Source organism: Brachypodium distachyon, chromosome 4 (genome assembly GCF_000005505.3).
Source record: "Brachypodium distachyon strain Bd21 chromosome 4, Brachypodium_distachyon_v3.0, whole genome shotgun sequence".
NCBI classification, from domain to species: Eukaryota; Viridiplantae; Streptophyta; class Magnoliopsida; order Poales; family Poaceae; genus Brachypodium; species Brachypodium distachyon.
The window spans coordinates 37,783,507-37,806,207 of record NC_016134.3 but is presented as its reverse complement, the minus strand read 5'-3'; the positions used below and the strand labels follow the sequence as shown (position 1 = coordinate 37,806,207).

Sequence of the window (22,701 nt, the reverse complement as noted above, 5' to 3'; positions counted from 1 at the left end):
AACGTTCACAGATATGGTCTCGCGGGCTTATCCCAACAGATCGTATATGCTTGGTTCCACTAAACTTCGTGGTGGAATTCTACTTAAGCTGTCAAGGTAGCAATGCGTGTAAATGAGGCAAGTTGGATATATGTTCGAAGGAACACGTACGTTCTGTATTTGCAAAAACTAATCCACTCTAAATTCAGAGGTTATTCAAAAAAAATGAAGTAGGAAATTAAACGGTCATGAGTCGCTAGATGCAGAGACGCAGATTACGTAATTGCTAGATTGCCACTCATGGAGCCGAGCTATTACTCAAAATCTATTACCGTGAGTTACTGTGTCCGATCTTATCATGCCCCTAGAATCTCGATTCATCAAACACAGACCTGATAGATACTAGGGAGCATAGGGCTGGAACTGGATAGGGAAGCATATATCTCCGCATACATGTCTTCTTTCCGCAGATGCGTACGTTGAGGCAATGAGGCATGGAGCTAGCTAGGGCCGGGTGCCGCATATATAAGAGCAACCCAAGGCAAAGATGCATATAGCTAGGCTCATCCACTCGCACCAAACCTATATAGTACGTAGTGCGTACACGGGTTAAATTTAGACGTCGATATCTCCTGCATGCAGTAGTCAGTTTGGTGCGATGGTATCTTGTTTCACCGTGATGCCCTTCAAGATGAGCCCGGGAGGATGCCGCGACGGCAGCAGCAGCAGCAGCATGACGGCGGAGGAGTTCAAGGGGTGGCTCCGGCGTTTCGACGCGGACCAGGACGGACGCATCAGCCGCGACGCGAGCTGCAGCGCGCGATGCGGGCGCTGCGGGTGCGGTTCACGGGGCGGAGGAGCAAGCGCGGGATCGTCTACGCCGACGCGGACGGCGACGGGTGCATCGACGACGGCGAGATCGACGGCCTCGTCGAGTTCGCGCGGACCAACCTAGGCCTCCGGATCGTTGCCTACTAGCAGAACAGAGTACTCTGCTGTGCTGAGTGCTGACCGGCCGGTCGGTCCAGCGCGCACGTGATGACTAGTCTGTGGACTCAATCAATATAAGGTCATCTCAGATGCGGAATATGGTTAGTTGTTGCTACGAGTCGACGCTACCCGTTGGGTTCTCGGTCATTTTTTGTTTCTCCGTGAGTCTGTGACCACCGTCTGTCCAGTAGAACATGCTCGGTGCTTCCATGGTCGTTATAGTACCTAATTCATGACAGCACAATCAAAAGTTGTACTCCATCTTTAAAGTGACAAATCCATCTAAGCCTTCAAAACATCACATGGGCTAGTGCTGCACATATATATGCACGTACTTACTGGGCTGAGTACTTCATGTGTAACAAGTACTCCTAGACTAGATCTTCAGTTAACAGAAGGACAAACCTCTACAGCCGAGCACATCGATGTTTTCTTTTAGAGGAAGCACATATGGGCTATGCCAGCTGCTAGGGAAGCAAGAAACCAGCAAAGTTGTAAACTCGGGAGCCTGCTAACCCGTTATTGTGAATTTGGTCTGCATAGGACATAGCGAGTGTTGTTTTATGTTGGGCGCTTGTGCAAATTCATCTATTGCTCTACCTACAACATGTTGGGCCTGCCCTCCAGAATTTTCGCGGCCCAGAACGGTTGCCCAGGGCAGGTCTGGTTTATCAATTTGCAAATGGTTAAATCTGTGTATCAGATTTCATATTTAGGTTTTTTAGTTTAAATCCTTATCTGGATTTTGGAGCGTGCTTTCTACCACGCCAGCCTATTCTAACCATGTTTTTTTAGCAAAATTCTTAGGAGGGCACACCTTGCGGGTTCAAAAATGAAGTCTTTACGGTTACTTGAAAAGATACCATTCCCCATCCCAAGGGGCCCAATACTCGTACCTAGTGATTCATGGTTTCCGAGCATACCTCCACGACCAAACAATCATGCATACAAGCACGGGCGAGGCACCAACATATTACCCCTCGACAGGAACATAGGTATATTAAATAGGACTGAGTTCATAACTACCGAGCTTTATTTCAAACCTATCTTTGATTAGGCCAGTACTTTTTGGCTTCCAGAACCGGCTTCTACTAGAAGCTGCCCTCTCTCACCTTCCTGGAGAAGCCGTCACCTAAATTTGATTAGGCTGTCAAACTAGTTTGCGCTAAACTACTTTGGAAACCTTGGTAAATCTGAAATGCGGCTTCTCATGGAAGCTATGTGAGGGCAGCTTTTAGGAGAAACTCAGGTGGTTGGTTTCTTGTGGTGGAACCAGTTCACTCAGGTTCAAGTCCTAGACTTGGCATGGGTGCTCGCATTTCCTGAATTTATTTCAGGCTTTAACCGGCGTTGTGCTTTTAGTGGGAGTGACGTACCCATCAACTATGAGGTGCCTGTGGTGACTTCGTCAATCTCAAGATGATCGGCCGGTGGCTTAGTCTCTCGGAGATGATCATAGAGATAGGGTGTGCGTGTGTGCATTCATAGGGGTGAGTCTACGTGTGTGTGTGAGTGTTTGCATCTGTACCGTGTTTCCTAAAAAAAACCATTCCTAAAAGCCGAAAAAAACGCAGCCTTAACTTCTTAGGGTGCATTGGTAGAGAAAAGGGAATGAGCCTATTTCACATCCAAAAAGTTGTACGAATTGGTTCTCCAATTCATAAGCTGATGTAATCATGTAAGCAAAACAACTCACTTTTGTGAAAAATGATCTTTAACCTAGACAATTGTTCAATGGGACGAATAATTAATTTAATATTTTTAGTTTTTCAATCATGATCAATGAAAATAATGGTATCGCCAATGTACTATAAAATAGACTGCCCAAGGAACCAATGAAACTTGATGCCAAGAGACTCGAATAGCTTACTAAGGAGTTACTATGTCCTAGTTTGGCATGCTAAGAAGTTTATGTCCTGGTTTGACTTTACCATGTAGTTAGATGGGTATGTCCACTTCCACTTTGTATTTTGTCATAAACGATGCAATAAATTTAGGTTGTACAGTCGTGATGCAAAGTCTGAGGGCAATAAAGCTTCCATGTTCTAAAAGAACACATTACACATGATTGTCGTATTTGATGATCATTTTTTACATTTGCATATTCGCTGCACGCTGCCGGTGGCGTATGAGGAGTTTGGCTCTAGATAAGGGCGGAGAATTGGTTGCTCAGAGGAGTTTTGAGTTTGGTTTTTGCTGGAACTAACTTGTTTTCCATTTGTTATTTGTTGTGCAGTATTTCAGTAACATGTGTTGTAAGTTTGTGGTGAATAATACTTCCTCCGTCCCATATTAAGTGACTCAAATTTGACTAAATATGGACGTATCCGGGGAGCTTACTCTTTTCGAAAAAAAATAAGGAACATGATGGAGACAGAGGCGTTGGCACTTGCAACATGATCGAACTGTGAATCAGGTTGTGTTTGTTTATCAGTTTCATGGAAAATAAAATTGAGAGCCAAAGCTCCTCAACTCTTAATTATAATTTTGGTTGAAGAACGTTGAATTTTGAAATATTGTACACCTGTACAGGATTGGAGAATTTTAGACGCGTGTACGTACAATAATTGAGGCATAACCTTAGCATCATATTCCATCTTTTAAAACCTTATCATGCCCGAATTTCTATTGTAGAAAATCCAATGCGCCACTTTGCATATTCCCACATTGGGTGGCAACGCATAGCCCGTGTTGCTTTACACGATTCTATTATTCATTCATCAATCACCCAAAATTGCATCTCCAACTTTTCTTCCACCTGGTGCAGATTCTTGCCCCTTTCAACGAGCATCGCACTGGGCCTAGACAGATATCTAGATAGATGGAATCTACAACGCGTGAGAAATAAGCTAATCTTTTAGGCAGGGTCGTCGCAAACCGTGATAAACGTTGCGTAACCCTGGAGGTACAGGCGTGCGCGCAAAAGCTAACGATTTCGGCCTGTAATTTTGCCTTTGTTCGCTCATTATATAAGAGCAAGCGGGCTAGACACGCTGCTGCACACATTCTCAGACGCATATACACAGTAGTACGCATACACCTGCTGGACATCTCCTTGCTCTCGCTGCTGCACAGGATTGAGAGTGCGTGCCGGTGCCCGGTTAACTGATCGGAGCAGAGGTCGTCGTAAGTCCATGGCGATCAGGAACATGACGGTGGCGACGCGGTCGCTGGACGGGGACATGACGGTGGACGAGTTCAAGGAGTGGCTCCGGCGGTTCGACGTGGACCGGGACGGGCGCATCAGCCGCGACGAGCTGCGGTGCGCCATGCGCACCATCCGGACGCGGTTCACGGGCTGGAGGAGCAAGCGCGGCATCGAGTACGCCGACGCGGACGGCGACGGCTACATCGACGACGGCGAGGTGGACGGCCTCATCGACTACGCGCAGAAGTGCCTCGGCCTCAAGATCGTCGCCTACTAAGCTAGCCAGCTGCTAGTACGCATGAAGCTCTCAGCTAAAATTAATAAGAAGCCCTCCATCGTTTGCTGTACCCCTGAATTAACCCTATGCCTACGCATGTATTTGCTGTTTATCGTGTACTCCTGATTAGCTGATTTTGCACCGTGCCTGTGCGTTTGTGATGTATAGTACTTGCTCTGTGTGTGGCACACTGGCAGTCCGGCACACGGCAGCTGGCAGGCTCGCCTTGCCTGTAGCTGGTGGCATGGTTGCCGGTGGTGTTAATTTGCTCCATCTATTCGAGAAATTGTCAGTTTTTCTTGACAATCTCTGGCGCCTGTTTAAATCTTGAGCAGTTTTTCTGTTCTGTATGAAAGGGCAGAAGGGGAACGCGCAGGATAGGTTTTTTTCCTTTTCAAGAATGCAACTCAGTGGGTGCATCATCAATATAAGAAGGAGAAAGCCAGAGGCCAGTTACAACACCGCGAACGGCTACGACGTCACTGAGTAGCCAAATAAAATAAAAAGACTAACGGGTAACAAGCAACCTACACGTCAAGGAGGCCGCAAACGACGGGCCACTCCCAAAAAGCCCGGCGTTCTCCCATCTCGTTGTCTCATCGCAAATGTTGAGGAGCAACTTCCGAGCCGACGGTGAAGCACCATTGAAGACCACATCGTTCATGTGGCACCAGATGATCCAAAACACCAGTGCGACCGCCATCCTATAGCTTTTGATTACCCCCCGACGGCCATTGATGCCCGCCCACCACAATCGGAGATCAGTGTCAGCACTTGGCCTCCAACCCGCACAGTTCCACGCCCCAAGGATACACTCCCAGACCTGTCTCGCCACCACACACCCCAACAAGAGGTGAGGGAGGGTCTCCGGCTCTTGTGCACAGAGCGGACAATGGGGAGGATGAGGAAGCCCCCGTCTCTGCAGCCGATCCGCCGTCTAGCACCGGTCCTTCGCCGCCAACCAAACAAAGAATTTACATTTACCCGGCACCCCAGTCTTCCAAACCTGAGCCGCCAGCGGGTCTGCGGTCCGTCCGGCGAACAGGTTCTTGTACGCTGATCCGGCCGAGCAAGAGCCACTTGCCGACCAGTTCCACACCAGGGTGTCCTCCCACCGCCCCTCAACGTCACGATAGGTATAAAACCAAATTAGAGGGACTATGTAGGGTTTTGCATATGCCGAAGTGAACCAAAAAGTCCGGCTAGTCATGTTTATACTGGTATTGCTAAATTTAAAAGATCTGGTACTCCTTTTTCTTCAAGGCTTGATACTAATACGGCGGAAAACCAATGATAAACCAAACTAAGAGCAAGTATTTTCTAAACATCATATTTGTGCCGAGTTGGAGGAGGGAGAGAAGAGAAGGACTACAGATTAAGAGCCAGCTATGTGCTCCAAGAAAGAGTAAATTTCAGGGAACCATAGTTTTTGGCACATTCGTTTCACCGAACCTCACTTCTCGCTAATTTGCTCGCAGAACCACAATTTTTTAGTCAGTGTCTCAAGTGCCAAAACTCGCAGATTAGGCCGTTTGATGGGATTTCTTACATGGGAGGCCCACCTATCAAGTGAGAGGAAGCAGTCCGGCAGAGGTGATGGTGTCGGACGCGGAGGAGATGACGACAGCGGCGGAGACCCCGACGACGTGCGGCGAAAGGACCTCGTAGCAGATAGTTGCGGGAGCGGCGGCTGAGATTGGTGGTTGCGTGCTGCTGGCGGCTGAGAAGACAAGCAGGATGTAGCTTTCTTCGTCAACTCCGGCCAAAGCTCCATTGCGCGATTCCTAGCCTCCGCTTAGTTTTCGGCTCTGGCATCTTGTCTTTTAGCTTCACCTTAACGTCGTGGATTATCGTGACAAGGTATGCTCGCAGATATATTGTCCAGGCGTGGACATAGCCGCCGCCACCCAACGTCGCCATCGACCTGCTTTATAGAGTCCAACCAAGCCGCACTGACCGCGTCATCATGGAATCTAGTGAGCTTCTCTTCATTTCCCCAAAAATCAAAAGATCGAAATCTATAAGGATTTTTGCTAAGGATTCAATTCATTTGAATATTTCGTCCACTCCAACCTCTTGATAGAAATCATTTGTTCTTCTTTCGGAATCAAACAAACTTTGCTGCAAACGATCCTCCATTTTTCCTAGACTGGCCACACTATCTGGCGCGGCCTGCACATGGATGGCCCCGCTGTCACTCTAATTTCTCTCTCTTTTTATTTGGCGCAAGAAGACAATATGCATGTATGTTGTGCGTGACCATAATTAGCCAAACCCAACCTTCACCCTTTTGATCTTTCGGAACATCATCGCACTCAAACCCCCTTAATTTAAGCTCCAGAGATTAAAGTAACCAGGGTCGGCCAAATTATGCAGACAATGCAAAACCAGTTTCCAGCCACTTTGCCCCCAAGATCGGAGACCAAACAAGGTACAGCTCACACTTATCAAGAAAGAAAATGCCCATCATGAACATATAAAATACTCCATATCGTCCATATTTGGACCGATGATTGCCTGTGACCATGTTCATGTACCGAGCGTCATCCATACTCTGTCTACTTGAGGCCTGCAGCTTAATATGTGGAATATCCATATCGTTGATTTTTGTGCTAACTTGACCGTTACTTGCTTAATTTTTTTCGAAAAGAGGAACGCCTCTGCGGCACATGTTCTCGCAACCGCAGTCATGGACGGGCCGGTTGCGATTGGACCCGGATATACTACTATCTCGATATGTGCTCTCGCAAGACCTGACCTGGCCCGCCATTGGCCGGTCAAACTGGACGCCGACAGGGGCGCCGGTGCAGCTCCAAGCACACGCAAACCACGGGGCAGAGGAGCCCTTGCGTGCATACGCGCGCGTTCAGCAACTTTAGGCGCGCGCCTGGAGACCGGAGTAAAAACGGTCCGGTCCAAGTGCTAACCTTTCAAATAGTCAAATCCTACCTCGCTCCGTCCCATGCACGCACACAAAAGCTTCATGCTTTTTCCCTATTTGAGGTAGATCCAGCCATCGCTACCTGCAGCCTGCATCTGCATGCATCAGCTCACTTTATTGTTTGCTTCTGATCGATCGATGAGCCAGCCAGCCATGCATCCAGGCACGCATGTCTGCATAGCTACACGAAAAAAAAAACCCAGTGCACAACTTTGTCATTCACATGAAAATATATGTGATTTCATGAAAAAAAAATACCCTGGCGCAGAACTTTGACATTCACATGAAAAATGGGAAAGAGAAAAAGAGACAAGGAAAAGAGAATAATAAGGAAAAAAATGTTTGCCGAGTGTTTGGATAAAACGTTCGACGCCGTTTGTGGCACCGTCAACTACGGCGGTGGCTTTTCCGAGTGCTTTTTTGTTTGCCCATTGTCCTTCTCGAGACACTTGTTTGCTTTTAACGAGTGTATAAAGCAACGTTCGGCTTATCATGGTTCTTTGCCAAGTGTCTGATAAAATACTCCTTTTTGGTTGTAATTTACGTCTAAAGCCCTATCGGTTTCCCTTGGGCACTCCACTGGTTTAATTAATGTCTTTGGTTTTTATCCTCTAGATATATAGTGCGGTCGTACTATTGAGTACTCCCATGGGTATAGCTACACAAAAGGCCAGGGACAGGGTGATGCTTTACAAACGCGGAGTGAAACACTGCGAGAGCAAGGCCATGATAACTTAGCCAACCGCTGCCAATATTTTTGTTGTCATTTATAGTCATTCCAATAACCAGCATATGTAGTACAACTAGCTATTAAAATATACTCCCTCCGTTTCATATTAAGTGATTCAAATTTATTCAAATATGACATTATCTATACTAAAAAACGTTTAGATACATGAAATATTTTGACAGTTAAATATGAGACGGAGAGAGTACTTAATTTATATATGGCTGACGTTATATTCTCACAAAGTTTCATGGAGGCGATGCTGAAGTCGACTCTTAATGTACGTCCTGTTTTTTCCTCTCTTCTTTTCCTGTCTCTTCCAACTTAGCAAAAATGTAAATGTTTAAATCCTTTTCACATAAGTTTATTACTTGCTCTGAATACACTCCGCCACGGAGGAAACCTGGTTATGTACTCCAGTCCAGGTTAGCCGGGAGACCATTCGTCCGAGGCTTCACATGGCGAAACAGTAGATAGCCAATGCCCTGCCCCTGACTGCTAGACAGCTAGAGAGAGATCGAGAGAGCAAACATGCACTGGACTGGCCAGTGCTTGGCTTGGTTACCCCCAGCTAGATGCTACTCCTACATGCTAGCGGATCAAGGCCGACACGCGACATGCATGCTCGCGGATAGGTACGGTGGCCAAAATCGACATACGGAGTGGATCACTACGTACGGACGTGTGCGTGGCGCGTCACGCAAGGCCTTGGACGTCAGCTCGTGTCTGGATCGGTCCCTCCAATTTGGCGACGGTGCCGCGCGGTCGATCTCGCAAAATCCAGAATGGTGCCGCACACAGTGCTACAGCCTGCACATCGATCCGTCGCCGCCGGGCCGGCCAATAAGCTGCATGCGCAATATTCTCGGCGCTCTCCGCGCCGTACGTTTCAACTCAGGCATGGCGATGCTTAAATGCTTAATTGACAAGGGAAAGGTGGATGTTCCATAGAGCATCTATGCGCTTTTTGTACCTGCAGTCGGCCAGGGCTCGGTCGTACCAATTTCGGCCCAATCGGAAATGTAATGAGACTCGTAAACTTCACGAAGAATGCCGATCTGTTTTTGGCCGAAATGTAAACCCCAGCTTGCTTGCCGTACGTCGCGGGCGAGGCCACAGTGATCTTGTTCTCATCGTACGATGCTATTCATCATTCCGCCCGCTTTGACCAGGGACCAAGAATTAAAAGCACGACGCATTGTCCTGGTCGTACTAGCCAGTGTACCGGCCACCGGCCAGCAGGAGTCATGGCCTTGCCCTCGTACTGTACATATCTTCCCGGCCGGTCCATGCATGCATGTACCTACTTGTACTAGTTTGTGAACATCGAATCAGACGGAATAACGGATCGATCGTTCTTTACAACATCCATGTTAAGATAGATGGTATCGGCTTCGTTTCCTATTACTTAAGTTTCAACATCTGTATTTTCAGTGTCCATTGTCCAATGGCGCTTTTGTCTTTGTGTCATTAAATCTACCTCCACCTTCTTGTATCACTAATATATTTGGTCGGTTGCATGCAGGCTTCAGGGAGTGGATAAATTACTCACATCTCTTTTCCTTTTAATGGGGGGTGGGGGGTGGGGGGAGGGCTTGTGCGATTTGCTGGTCTATCTGAAATTGTAAGAATGATTTGGTGTTTCGTAACATGAAGTGTTTAATTTCTTGCAGGTTATTCTCCGGGCATCCCATTAGCTCTGTACTTGGTCTCTACTGCTTCTGACGGAGGCGCAGGAATCTATGAAATCTAGGCACAGAGGTTCTTGAACCGATTTCGATGGCGCACCGGTCTTAGGCTGGAAGAAGCTTGATTTGTTCCTTTCAGCATTTCATTATGGCTATTTGAGACTTTCTTCGAATGGTTGTATGCATCAATCGATGCAGAGACCGGAGGGTCCTTCCTTTTCGAAAAAAAAAACGTAGACGCGTATCAGCTTCCTTTTCTATTCATCTATCTAATTTTCTTATACCGCACCTCGTATCTGTCGGTAGCGCACAACACCTACTTACAGAGTTCAAATGTGACTGGTGCTAAAAAATTGCGAACATACCACTTTTGTCAACTGTCAATTTCCTTAAACTCTGACCAAACTTATAGTAAAACGTATCAACATATAAATGTGTGAAATCAAGGTATTATAAAAAAATTACAATGCATCTAACAATACTCATTTGAGACGAAGATATATATTGATATTTGTTCTTATGTGTTTTGCCAAAGTTCAGAAAATTTGACAGCCAACAAAAATTTCACACCCTATGTTTTAGAACGGGGAAGTAGTACTTATCTTCAGCATCTATTGATGTATTTCACAAGTTGGATGGTACTATGCACTAGCATGATGAACTTGATATAAGCAATAAAAGTGGTTATGCGTACTGACTGATGCAGAATATTCTCTTTTTCAAAGAAAAAATAACTAGCGCTGGGTTGGGTTCAATTAATTTAACCCATTAAATAGAGATTTTTTTTCCCTTTTCTATGTCGCACTGAAACCTTGTTGTTACTGTGGTTTCATTATCAATTTAGCCGGGGCCCTGTTTGTCTAAAGAAAATCCCTATTTTCAACGTTCATCACATTAGAACTGTCTCCAATATGAACCTAGTGCTCCTGTTGACTAGCTTCACCACTGAGATCCATTAGAATCTACACGGATATACGCACGACACCTTGACAAGTTCACGCTGTGGCTGATTAATGGGCAGGCAGTGCATGCGATCGAGTAATTATCCAACAGGTAAAGCCGACAGACGAGTTTACTATAGCAATGTGATCGCATATCCACACACCACGTGCTATAGCCCCGGACGGCCGCAGGCCTACGCAGTTGATTGAGGATTTTACTGGCCAGATGCATTTGAATATGCCATGGTTTTGCCTTTTCTCTAAAGAATATTTCATGGTTAAAAGAGTTAAATCCATTTGATACTCCCTCTGAATGTCGTGCAATGAATACCAGACTGATTATTTTTGCGACCAAACTGATACTCTCTTTTTTGCGATGAATACCGAGCTGATGCGACTAAGTTATAACGTACGAACGTACGTACTCCGTATTTTTAGAACGTACTGAAGCTCTGATTGACGAGTAGCTATAGCTAGGTCTAAATGATGGGTGACGGATTGTATTGGTATCTTTTGATCTTCTCTCTCTTTCTCCGTATTACCTCCCAGTTCTTGCATGGTTGCATCATGCAACTGCACGATCGAGCTGGGCGGCCTGCAGGCTCTCAAGGCTTCAATTTTGTAGTACGCATGGCAGGAGCTAGCAGAAGTGCAGATGAGTGCCTGCATGTAGGTTAATTTGGTTGTCTTTGTCACCCGACGATGGACGGACGGATGGGAAGGCCGCGCAGAGCGAGCTAGCTAGCGGACAGCCGAGACTGGGAGACCGTACGCCCCAGAGGCCAGGGAGGATCTTCCTCCCGGATCACGTGGTCTTTTCGAGCTTATCCCCTGCCGGTCAAAGCCCCCGTCAAGTTGCCACCACCCGTCTCCTCTGCGGACGCATGTACGTCTACAGCTTCATCTACTGTTAGTACTGTATAGATAGCAAAGTAATTAATCCAAAATATGTAACTGAGCGTGGCCGTACGTTCTTGGAGGCAAAACGTTCAAACGTTGCAAGTATTTGGCGGGGCGCTGTCGTACGTGGTGTCTCCAAGACCATCTGTTTGAGTCAAGCCATCGGCCACTATTTAATCCAGCTTAGCTAGGTTTGGCCACTCGGGGCTAGACACTGTGGCGCCGGCCAGTCTGCGTTTCACGTGCCAACCGACCAGAGTTACGGCGTTATCAGGCGGGACATATACTGATATGCATAGGAATTGAAAACCGGAAAGATGGCACGGGGCGGCAGAGAATGTTTGTGTGGTACGGAGGTGTTTATATGTGTGCGTTGGCTTCCATTTGCACGAAGGAAACTAGCATGTGCTTTCGCTTGTCCGGGCATGAGGAGCTTTTCTAGTATCTGCAATGCAATCCCCCGTTGATTTCTCTGTAACACTGCTTAGTTAACATCTGTGTGACAGCTTGAGAGGGCTCAGGGCTGCAGTGTACGTGCGCGCGTGCACGCACCAAGACAAACAAGCAGTCCAAAATAGATGGGACTTGGGGAAAAGTAGGATCATTAGTCGATCGCGTGCCAGTATGCATGTCTTGTACGATGTCATGAATGGCAACAACTTGCTCAGGGAAATAAGTGTTCGTTTATGTGAGGTGTTAGTACTTGGTTAGTGTTTTGTTTCCAAGTTTCACTCAGATCCTAATGGTAACTAACGCCTTGCCGGTACCTATAATGCAAGCTAGATGACTCAGCTAGTTATGTAACTTCTATCCGGACTCAGAGCATCTCCAGCCGCTGGCCCTAAAGGACGCCGATGCCCAAAAACAGATCCAGTCGCCCCCTTATTTCCAAAATTTAGCTAGCGCGGCCAAATAAATCGGCCGAACCCAACCCACGGGGAGGTGAGTGGGGGCGCCGGTGAAGCAATTTATGGCGTGGGCCTGCCTTGTCAGCGCCATTTATCGCCCTCACGCATTAATCGCCCACCGGTTTCACCTCGGCTTCCCAGGCGAGTAATGGCGGTTGCCGGGTCAAACCGCCGCCTAGTCTCATCGGCTTCCACGAAATGTCACCAAACTTTATAAATATCGCCTAATTTGATGAATTATCGCCTAGTTTAAATTTGCTTCGAATTTACTATCGGAGGCCTGACTGGGACGCATCAGGCCTCCATATTTTTCTTTGCGCCCCCCCCCCCCCATATGGCCCAAAAATATGGCAGGCCAAACGCCATATGGGGGGCCGAGTGGAGTGCAGATGCTCTTAGGGATGTGCTATATAGCTTGTCATATGCACACTACTTTAGCAACGAACACCCTCTCTTTGGGAGGACCAAAGGAGCTAGGTCAATGTCTCAATGGACACTTGCATTTTGTGCACCTATATAAAAAAACTCAGTTACAAACCCAGCTTGCTAGGGGATATGTACAATTTACTTAACAGTGTAGGCTCTGTTCGCTAGTCTTAGAGCCAACTACGTCTTGAAGTGGTTCACAACTTCACATAAACTTCTATTGACATCATGGTGAAGTCTTGAGCTCTACTTCCTTTTTTGTCTAGAAATAAGAATTAGAACACATAGTATGCAACACCCACAAACCCAAACACTCACATAATGCGAGAAAAAAAAATGGAGCCTCGAGATTGACGATCGAAGCCACCTTTGACGCCATGTCAATCAACTACAACACTGGAAAAAAAATTGATCCATCTCTATAAGACACATGATGTCAAACTTAAGGTTTGGTCCTTGGTGGGGAGGAGGGTCAACCATCCTACTAACCACCCAAACAATGTTGGTTTTGAACTCTAGACCTCTTTGTTCTGAGTAGTAACTGTGTACACGTGTCAACTAAATTAGTGTTATTGATTTGTAATTATAATTCGAGGGTTTATGATATATTGAAAGCTTCGAAGTTAATCATGACATGATACTAATGGGATTGATTAGTAAATTGTTGGGACATAATAAATTTCTTATATGGGCCGGTCATGAATCCTACGCAACGAAGACCAAGTCAAGCTAGGCACTACGCAAATTAACAAGCCTACAAGTTAGGTCAACAAGCCAATGGTCAAGAAGGCTAAAATAAAGCGATAAGACCCATCCACGAAGGGGAAGGACCTGATCGAGAAGAGGGAAGGCTTGAAGCGTGGAGTAAATAAGTCCAAGAAGGAGGGGAAAAGAAGAAAGGAAGGGACTAGATGGAAGAAGGTCGATGAATAAGGCCACCATGGACCATCTCATGCACCACTTGATCCATGGCAAAGCATAGACCAAGTTTTACCTTTTCTCCCACTCAACAGTAGCTATGGTAATTGTCATTGACTCCTAGCATTATAAATACGCCACATGGGTTTGTACTCTCATATATTCATCACATCTGGAATTCACTGAAGCGGAGAGCACCACCCAAGGAACCTCGCTTGGTTTCGATGGGTCAAAAGTCGAAGAGCTTCACGCTCTCCTTTCGATGTAGCATAGGAGAAGGTCTCACTTCACGAAGTGACTGAACCTATTTAAAAAATGTCGTTTTTGTCACTCGTTCCAATTATATACCGGCCTTTGCTAATAGGGGCGCGCAGCATACACACCCTGCTATCATTTACACCCAACAATACTGTTTGATCATCTCTTAATATTGTCATAAGGTGCCCACTAATTTTTCATGATTTTTAGAACTTTTACCATTTCCATCCCTTAGCTAGCACTATACTACTATCTCCGTCCCAAAATAAGCTTTCATGTCACTTATTTCGGAACGGAGGGAGTAGTAATTAAAGTCACATACCATTCTACATATTTCTCAGGCAATGTTCCTGCAACAATGTGTAATGACTCATAAAATACTCCCATTTCGCCCCAGCAACAACCCTCCAAAGTCCAAAGAAGCGGACGCATCGCCCATGCGTTCTGAGCCTCACCGTGCGACCGACCTGGAAACACTGGAAACCACATTAAAATCTCTTTCGGTCATATCCATATCATGCTCCACGGCAGATCTAGATGCTATGCTACCCCGGCCTCAGCGGCCTACGACCTATGCCTCGACTCACATTCCGCGTCGCGTCCATCCACCCGTCCCATGCATAAGCGCAGACGCAGTTGCCCACAACCAAACTGGGCCTCTTCAAGATCGATCAATCTCCCTCACTTCCTCCCCATCCTGCTATATAACCCCAACCCCACACTACTCATCGCTCACCTCACATCTCTCACCAATAGCAAGTACATCCATTGGCCACCCACACATTCATATCAGCAGCTAGATAGAGAGTCACAACTGCTAGTCACCACTCCTCTTCTAGAGGTAATTAACTTAAGGGCCAGCAGCTGGTTCGCCTACGGCAGAGCAGCACAGGGGCGCTAGCTAGAGAGAGGGGAGGGAGAGCTGGCCTCGTGAGGACAATGCATGGCATGTGTTAGTGTTAACATGTACAACCCGCCGGAACACCACCAGTCGTCGTCGTCTTTCATGGCGCCGCGGATGTCCTTCTCCAGCGACTTCGCCCTGGAGCCGCCGCCGTCGTCGGCGCCGCGCGCGCCGGGGGACGCGGACTTCGAGTTCTCCGTCGGCAGCCGCCCCATGATGGCCGCCGACGAGCTCTTCTCCAAGGGCCGCCTCCTGCCGCTCCGTGAGGCCGGCCCATGTCACGGCGGCCGCCCGCCCCCGTCGACGCTGCGCGACGAGCTGCGCGCCGACGACCGCCACGGGCGCGCCCCGCGCCGGTGGAAGGAGCTTCTTGGCTTCAAGAAGGCGCCAAAGAAGGCCCCGCCCGCCGACACTGGCGCCGGCACGTCGTCGTCGGCCGAAACCAACCTGGTAATTAATCGCTGTCACATCTTATCTTGACTACGTACCTCCGCTAGTACTTACATCGTACCACTCTCTGCTATAGTGCTATCCATTGTCCCACTTGCTTGTCGCATTGATATTTTTCGAATCTTCAAAACCACCTGCAACCTGCAAGCAAGCAAAGCCCCTTGTGCAGGAGTAGGACTGTTATGTAGGAGTACAATTTCTGCATCCAGGATTTCTCAAAGTTTGGAACCGGATAAAGCATCGTATACGCTCCTGTACTTCATAACAGAAAGAATCAGATTGCGCAGAAATTTTAGCTTCTATATAGTGACAACAAATGCATGCATGCACATTTTCAGGATCTTGGAGGTCAAGGAGGCACGAGAGAGTGAAGCCGTAACAAACGCATGCGATGACCAAGCGAAATGGGGACATCCGGAAGATTAATCACTCCATCATCTGCTTGTTGATGATCTGGCAGCTCGATCGATATATCAGCTAGCGCTCCGTTAATTGGAGATCGACAGCCCTGTTTACCCTCTTTAATTTGTTACCCTTTTCTTTTGGTGTAAAAGGGAATTTTTGTTCTTTAGCTTTCGGTCTGGTCGTCACCGGGTAGATGAGCTCATGGATGGTTGTATTGGATGTGGTCAAAATTAACCCATCTCTAGTCTCTAGCTAGCTAGCTAGCTGTGGCTCCGAGTTTTTGTATTCAAAAGGGGGGCAGTTAAATGTATTTTTCCCCACATGGTGTGGTCCTTGTACGTGCTCGTTGTTTAGCTGTTCCCATGCTTGTCTGCTATCGCCACACCTCTCCCGGCCCCCTTTCTTTCACTCTGTACAAAATGTTTTGCAGCTTTGAGTTCAGTGAAGGCCTGCTGCCTTCTTTCAACACTCTGTCGTCACATGCACGATTTAATCCATCAACCAGGGATGCATGCCCATTTTTGAACCATGGTGCGCATGCATGCAGCTTAGCAAGCAAGCTGGTCAAAGCTGAGCTGGCCCGTTACAAAAAAAAAAGGATTCAAACATGACTGCAAAGTTAGGGACGTAGCAGTATAATATTAGACCGAACGCTTCCAAAGTTTGAGCCGGTTGCGGCGTGGGGAAAGCCAAAGGCGACAAGGTGCGCGCTTATATGTTATAATTTACTACTAGGAGCTATAGTATCATGGATCAACCGCGAGTCGATCCGCTAACTCCTCTGTCATCTTCCGGAGACCGGAGGGAGTAAAAAGGACACGGGCCAAGCATCTCCAATGTCGAAGACAACTGCATCTTAAACAATAAACAGACCTCAAGGTCCAGGCCATGTATATCATGAGAATGAGTCTTATTAAGATTATCATTTGTTTATGCCCGGCCCTTTGGCTTTGCCCCATCGGTAGACAACATGGCCGGAACTTCATCCTAACCTAGCTACCGTTGCGCCCGGTAAAAAAATACTCTCCTCCTACCTGGCGATCTACGGCCACAGTGTTGAATTCAATGAGGTGACTTAGCTGTCAATCGTGCAGCACTGCCGCGCGCCCCACCTCTCGCTCCTTGCCATCGTGGCAGCTGATCTCCCTCATACTCTCACAGACAAAAACAAATGTCTGCCCTGCCCAGCCCAGCACAGCAGGCGGAAAAAAAGAGAAAGAAATTCATGGCAGTGGCAGCGAGAGGAGAAGGGGGTCCGGGGGGTCCATCCGCGGCTGCAGCTGGCTGGGCTGCCGCGGCATCACTGATCGCTCGCTCTGATTTCTGATTTGAAGGGAGCGGGTCCAAAAGCTGTGGCGGTATCTTTGATTCGGGGCGTGGTTAGTACGTAGTACAGTGCAGTGCAGGCATGCGTCGCGTGGCCCGCCCGGCGAAAAGGCCAGGTGCTTGCTTTGCTAGCTCGCTCTGCGCCTCTGCGGTGCGTGTTGTACTCGGGGCTCATCTTGGTCAGATTGTGTTGGGAGAGTGGACTAGAGGGATCAATGTTGGTGGTTGAATCTCCTACTGCTGGGATACCATATTGAATTGTATGTGTCATCCATCTAAACCAAAAGCCTGAGCTTACGGTCAATGTTGGTGGTCTTATTGAATGGCCTCCAGCTCTGATGAATTGCATGTGATAGCCGTCTGAACCAAAAGCCTGAGCTTATGAAAAAAGGATAGACAATTTACTACTTCAACAATACCAATAATACGCTGCGCTCGATCAACAAGTACAGCTCCGTTCCTCCTCATCCTCAGTAATATCTCTGCAGCTTTTCCCAGTCTGAAGAAACGTTTGCTGCGAATAGAGACACTCAACAACAGTTATCTTTTTTTTAGCGAACAACAACAGTTATCTTGACGCTTCGGCCTAGGCTTCCATGTTCCTCCAATCTGGGCCTAAACTTACCCAAGGCCTGTGACAAAGGACCTTCGCTAAAGCGCTTAAGGCCGACTCAACCATCCACGGTTGTACAGGGCCAATGCCGTTTTGTTCTGGATCGCGACGGGGTGATGCTCGGCTCACGAGGACCATTTGGTGCGGTCCACGCCGTAAATCCTATCACACCCCCACTGACACAGGGATGCAGCTTATCAGGTGATGGGCCGGCCCATTAAAAAAATCACGTACCTCGAAAAAAATGCAAGACAACCTTTATGACTATGAAACATAGTCGAGGGATGATGAGTGGGCTAACAGAGCATCAATATAAAAAGGAAAAAATACTCTTCCCATCCCATATCAAGTGTCAAAATATTACATGTATCTAAACGTTTTTTAGTATAAATAAATGCATATTTGGACAAATTTGAATCACTCAGTTTGGGACGGAGGGAGTAATATAACAAAGTAGTTGCAGGTTCGACTTTCTTTTATCGTGCCGACTTTTTGTTCTTTATTTTTTTTCCTTTTTTCTCTTTAATTATTTTCTTCTTTCTTTCCAATTATTTTTTGACATTTGAAGACAAATGAGAAAAATTACAGATGTTATGTATGCAACCAGGGAAACTAGCTGTGCACAAGACATAAGGAACAGCACTACATCGACATACTCTGTGTTGAGTTCCGATCCAACATCACTATGGCACAAAAGAGCAAGTTTTTTTTTTCATGGGGTACGAGCAAGTCTTAATTGTTTTTCTTGTTTGCCTATGTAACAAATTTACACCTTTACTGCTTTACATACAGATAAATAAATTGAATCATGTACCGCACAGTTCATAGGGTACGGTAACATATACTAGAACACTTTTATCTGCCAAAAAGAAAATACAAAGAAAGAACAAAACATTGGCAATACCAAAAGGGCAAAAGAAAAGAAGCAAACACCAGAACTTACGATTGCCAGCCAGATATGCGTGTCCTCATTCTCATACTATTGTTTGTCCCTTGTAACATTTTTGTTAGCTAAGGGTATTGCCAGGCGTATACCTGTCAAAATAAGAGAAATTTGTCGTCATTTTCACTGCAGGGATGTACGAATCACAAGCTTAAAAGACAACGTTTGATTTTCAAAGAGAGAAAAAATGAAACGCTCTTGATCACTCACTCGAATGTAATGCCCATTCTGTTCTTGAGGTTGCTTGGAATGATGCCCTGTAAATTGTTATTCTGCACAAACCTGTGAAATTAAACAATACAAATATGGCGGATGAGCTCAACTGCAATAGGTCAAGTTGGCAAGATTGTAGCCGGATAAGGATAATGTAGCAATAACTTGTGTGTGTTGAAATTCTTTGCATATTCAAGCCACTTACAATTCTTGAAGCTTTGGAAGAGTTCCCAGCGATTGAAGAATCGGCCCTGTCAGCCGGTTGTTCTCCAGGTGCCTTCAGGTCAGAAATGCAACGGGTTAGTTTATTTGGAACAATCAGTGGCACAATGTAATTAGCTAATTGCGCATGTTTGTACTTACAAAGAAGCCAAATGATGTAGCGGGCTCATATCTGGAATTGTTCCTGTCAGATTGTTCCCCGCAAGCCAACTGAAATAAAACATTTCTCCAATCAAACGCCCAACTTTCAATTTTGCATGCACACCTAATATCAGTTTGAGCCAAGAGGCTTACATGCTCGAAATTGCAGTCAGATTAGCAATGTGGTCAGATATTGACCCTCCAACATTGAAATTTGTGAGGTTGCTGCAGCAAAAATGCACACTGCCTTGTTCAGAGATTGAAAAAAAGAGAGAGGATAAATGTTGATCTTGACATTCTTTTTCCACTGTTAGCTATAGCTACTACATACGTAGCAGTACCCTTTTATTTGTAAGAAACCTAACTAGTGGTAACTTACAGGGAAATTACTCGAGCAAGCGGTTCTTGAGAGCAGGCAACACCCGTCCATGAGTTACCCTGGGGCAAGCAAGGATCGCCTCTCCAGTCTGATGGCGGACTGACGAAGCCTCTCGCGAGCGCCTCCATGCCGATCACTGCACCAAGATCATAAATCATGGATCAATTGCATTGTTACAGAGAGCAAGCACTGAAGTTAGCAATGACGTGTGGAAATCTGTATTGATCGGTTATTACCATCTCTAGGATTAGTCCTCCCTCCGAGCGGAACAACCATCATGAGCTCCGCCGCATTGATCACCGGCCCGACCGGCGATCCCGGGGCAGGCGTCAGCGTGATCTTCGTCTGCCCGGAGAGCGGCCATTGGGCACCGTACAGCATCGAGCCAGCCGTCGACACGTTCAGACCGGCGAAGAACGCCTGGCCGTTGACCGCCACGTCGAAGACTCTCCAGCTGAGCGGGCTCGGCGTCCGGTTGTCCTGGAAGTAGAGCGCCAGGTAGTAGTTCGCGGCGGGGAGAAGCGCCGGCGGCCACTGGAGCTCCAGGGTCTCGCCTCGGCTGGCCGTCACGCCTCTCCGAAACACGTCCTCCGGCGCCTTGTTCCACAACGCCGCCGGCTCCACGCTCCCCTGGCTCTCCACCACCGGGCGACTCCCATCGCTGTACGGTTCCCAATACCGGTTGAACTGATCGCCCGGGTTGCTGATAAATTCGCAGGTTGCGCATGAATCACATGATCAAGAAAACGCACAATAAATCTGCAGCAGAGACTTGTGACATGAATCACCATCGTGATCGATCCCGTGGCTTAATTAGTTACCTGATGACGGAGGAGCCGTCGTGGCCGAAGCTGTGGCGCGCGATCGTGCTAAGGGCGTAGGACGCGAAGTCGGTGGAGTTGTACACGGAGTCCTCCAACGGCACCACCTCGAGCGCGGAGATAAAGGGGCTTTTCCCGGGCGCGGTGGCGGCGCTCCTGGCAAGGCAAACGCTGACCTCCTTGCCCATGGCGCGCACCACGGCCTCGTAGTACGTGGCGCGGCCCATGGCGTAGTCGGCGGCCGTGTCGACCTGGCTCCAGCGCGTGCCCTCGATGATCTGGTCGAACACCGGCGGGGACTCGCCGCCGTCGAAGCCGCCGTAGAAGTAGGTCGTCCGGACCAGGTACTTGGCCTTCTTCTCCGCGGGGAGAACGTAGCAGTACTTCCTGGCCGAGGTGTCCGGGAAGTACCGGAGCGACGACAGCATCGGCATCGTGCCCGGGGACTTGATGTCGGTGGCGTTGCCGACGGTGACGAACCGGCCGTCGGGAACCCATGTCACGTTCCCGGCCGCGTGCTCGGAGCCCGCGCCGCAGTTTATCTGGTGCCCTGTCAACGAATGCAGAGGAGGTTTGTTGGTTGGTTCGCTGCTCGACGATTCGAAGAGAGAACCGAATCTTAGGTGACCGAATTTCACCTGGCAGAGCGTCGGCGCCGTGGATTTGGATGGCGGCGCCGACGAGGAGGACGGCGAGGAGGGAGAAGGGGATCATCGGGGGAAACGCTCCGATGGTTGGGGATGCAACTGCAATGATCGAGCTGCGATGCGACGACTCTGCGCTGCCGGCTTGAGAACTCTGTTTTGTTTTGCTTGGGCGGCAGTTTCTTCACAAGTTTCCTGCCTTCAAAATCCTCCTTGCATGACCCGTTCCAAGTCCGACAGCTGCATCGAAGGCTTTTGCGGCAGGGCAGGCCGCCAGGACATAATCTAATCTACGCGTAATTGGCATCTTCCCCCGGTTTGGGTCCTCCTGGGCTCGCCATTTGCCTTTGCTCGGATGGAAAGCGCCTGGGGAAACTGGGTGAGGCAGGCAGGCACTCAAGACGGGATTATTCGTTGCTTCTCGTGTTTCTCCGTGGACGTGGTGGTCGATGTTTGTTCCTTGCTTGTACCAATCGAGCCAAGTCATTCCTATCATCTTTTTTTCTTCTTCGATTCTTTCGGGGGACGTGCAGACGTGCTTGCATCAACTGCTACACGAGGCGCACGGGCACAGCCGAATCCTCAAAGCACCCCTGTTTCGTTTCACGCGGATAAGACTTTGGACAGGCTAGCTGCAGCTCGATCGCTGCCTGTGTCGCGACGTGAATGATGGGTCGGTCGATCAGCGGAACATGGCAATGATTGACTAGCAGTCTAGCACCCTAGACCCTGATCCCTTCATCGGTGCCACCAGAAACGGCGGATTTGATATAAATTAAATGGAACCGGAGATCGAAACTGTTTAGGGCTATTTTATTGCAGGAAAAATGCATGCACATCACACCATCGCTCTGGACTGTGGTCCGGTAGCCAAAGGTCCGGTAGAGCTGGGTTAGGGCGCGCAAAACGTGTTGACGGCGGTTTTCTCCTCGTGATGTCACATTAGATAAAATCTAACGTGAAATAAAATGAAACGAATAAAAGACATAAATTTTTTTTTAATTAAGAGATGATCTCTTTAAAAAATAATAAGACAAAGATAAGACAAATTTACCATTTTCTAGATTTCATCTTTTCTTAGCATTTATTTAGTTAATTTTAGGGGGCAAAAAATGTGCGGGAACGAGGCTTTTGGTCCATGGTGGACCATGGACCAACCCTCACTTTTCCCTCATGGTCCACACAAAAGTTATGGACCAAAGAGCTACTTTTACCATTTTGTCCCCACTTTTCTCTCTCCCTCAAGGATAGCATGGTCTTTTGTCATAGACCCCTAAGCTATAAATACCTCCATAGGGGCATGTACCATTCACTCTCACTTGAATTTCTCAAGGGGAGAACGCTAGAGTGCTCCCTCTAAGGTTCGCTCTCGCGCGCCGTTCTCGACTGAAAGTCGATCGGCCTCGAGAAAACCTTCTATGGGACTCTAGTTTAGAGGCTCCGACCTAACCTTGGTTGGCATGGGCTCGAGGGAGATGGGGTTGGGTTAGAATTCCGAGGGTATCTTAACCTCGATACTTGGAAAGACGCGTTCGGTCC

General features: G+C 47.7%; 4 protein-coding genes across 7 annotated transcripts; 3 read left to right on the top strand and 1 right to left on the bottom strand.

Annotated features, from left to right (window-relative positions):
* Nucleotides 1–442: 442 nt before the first annotated feature.
* LOC104584686 (polcalcin Che a 3-like) lies at nucleotides 443–1,533 on the top strand. Its single transcript, XM_010239938.3, is given in 2 exon segments — nucleotides 443–784; nucleotides 787–1,533. Coding segments are annotated over 2 exon segments (318 nt in total). The 5' UTR covers nucleotides 443–637; the 3' UTR covers nucleotides 958–1,533.
* Nucleotides 1,534–3,952: 2,419 nt separating this feature from the next.
* LOC100821051 (probable calcium-binding protein CML15) lies at nucleotides 3,953–4,700 on the top strand. The gene has a single exon (XM_003578186.3). It carries the CDS (start codon nucleotides 4,104–4,106, stop codon nucleotides 4,392–4,394), a length of 291 nt encoding a protein of 96 aa, XP_003578234.1. The 5' UTR covers nucleotides 3,953–4,103; the 3' UTR covers nucleotides 4,395–4,700.
* A 9,914-nt stretch (nucleotides 4,701–14,614) lies between these two features.
* LOC100821653 lies at nucleotides 14,615–16,221 on the top strand. Its single transcript, XM_003578188.4, has 2 exons — nucleotides 14,615–15,455; nucleotides 15,794–16,221. The coding sequence occupies exons 1-2, from the start codon at nucleotides 15,045–15,047 to the stop codon at nucleotides 15,824–15,826; spliced, it is 444 nt and encodes a 147-aa protein (XP_003578236.1). The 5' UTR covers nucleotides 14,615–15,044; the 3' UTR covers nucleotides 15,827–16,221.
* On the bottom strand, nucleotides 15,476–21,601 carry LOC100846549 (probable LRR receptor-like serine/threonine-protein kinase At1g67720). Of its 4 annotated transcripts, none has more exons than XR_002960534.1 (10): nucleotides 21,157–21,601; nucleotides 20,519–21,068; nucleotides 19,934–20,400; nucleotides 19,698–19,833; nucleotides 19,472–19,543; nucleotides 19,319–19,387; nucleotides 19,161–19,232; nucleotides 18,953–19,024; nucleotides 18,743–18,834; nucleotides 15,476–15,615 (listed from the first exon to the last, which is right to left on the bottom strand). XR_002960534.1 is itself a non-coding variant. In XM_003578184.4 (9 exons), the coding sequence occupies exons 1-9, from the start codon at nucleotides 21,230–21,232 to the stop codon at nucleotides 18,807–18,809; spliced, it is 1,542 nt and encodes a 513-aa protein (XP_003578232.1). In that variant the 5' UTR covers nucleotides 21,233–21,601; the 3' UTR covers nucleotides 18,486–18,806. The 4 variants fall into 4 exon arrangements, 1 of the variants encoding a protein (XP_003578232.1); XR_002960533.1 differs by lacking the exon at nucleotides 15,476–15,615 and adding an exon at nucleotides 17,481–18,033; XR_002960532.1 differs by lacking the exon at nucleotides 15,476–15,615 and adding an exon at nucleotides 17,481–17,975.
* Nucleotides 21,602–22,701: the final 1,100 nt, after the last annotated feature.

Bases quoted from the DNA above. Each gene is read 5' to 3' on its own strand.
- LOC100846549 (XM_003578184.4), bottom strand. From the start codon at position 21,232: ATGATCCCCTTCTCCCTCCTCGCCGTCCTCCTCGTCGGCGCCGCCATC. The intron at 19,388-19,471 runs GTAAGCCTCTTG...GTTTTATTTCAG, and splicing joins CTGACTGCAATTTCGAGCAT to TTGGCTTGCGGGGAACAATC. The intron at 18,835-18,952 runs GTGAGTGATCAA...TTATTTTGACAG, and splicing joins AGAATGGGCATTACATTCGA to GTATACGCCTGGCAATACCC.
- LOC100821051 (XM_003578186.3), top strand. From the start codon at position 4,104: ATGGCGATCAGGAACATGACGGTGGCGACGCGGTCGCTGGACGGGGAC.
- LOC100821653 (XM_003578188.4), top strand. From the start codon at position 15,045: ATGGCATGTGTTAGTGTTAACATGTACAACCCGCCGGAACACCACCAG. The intron at 15,456-15,793 runs GTAATTAATCGC...GCACATTTTCAG, and splicing joins CGTCGGCCGAAACCAACCTG to GATCTTGGAGGTCAAGGAGG.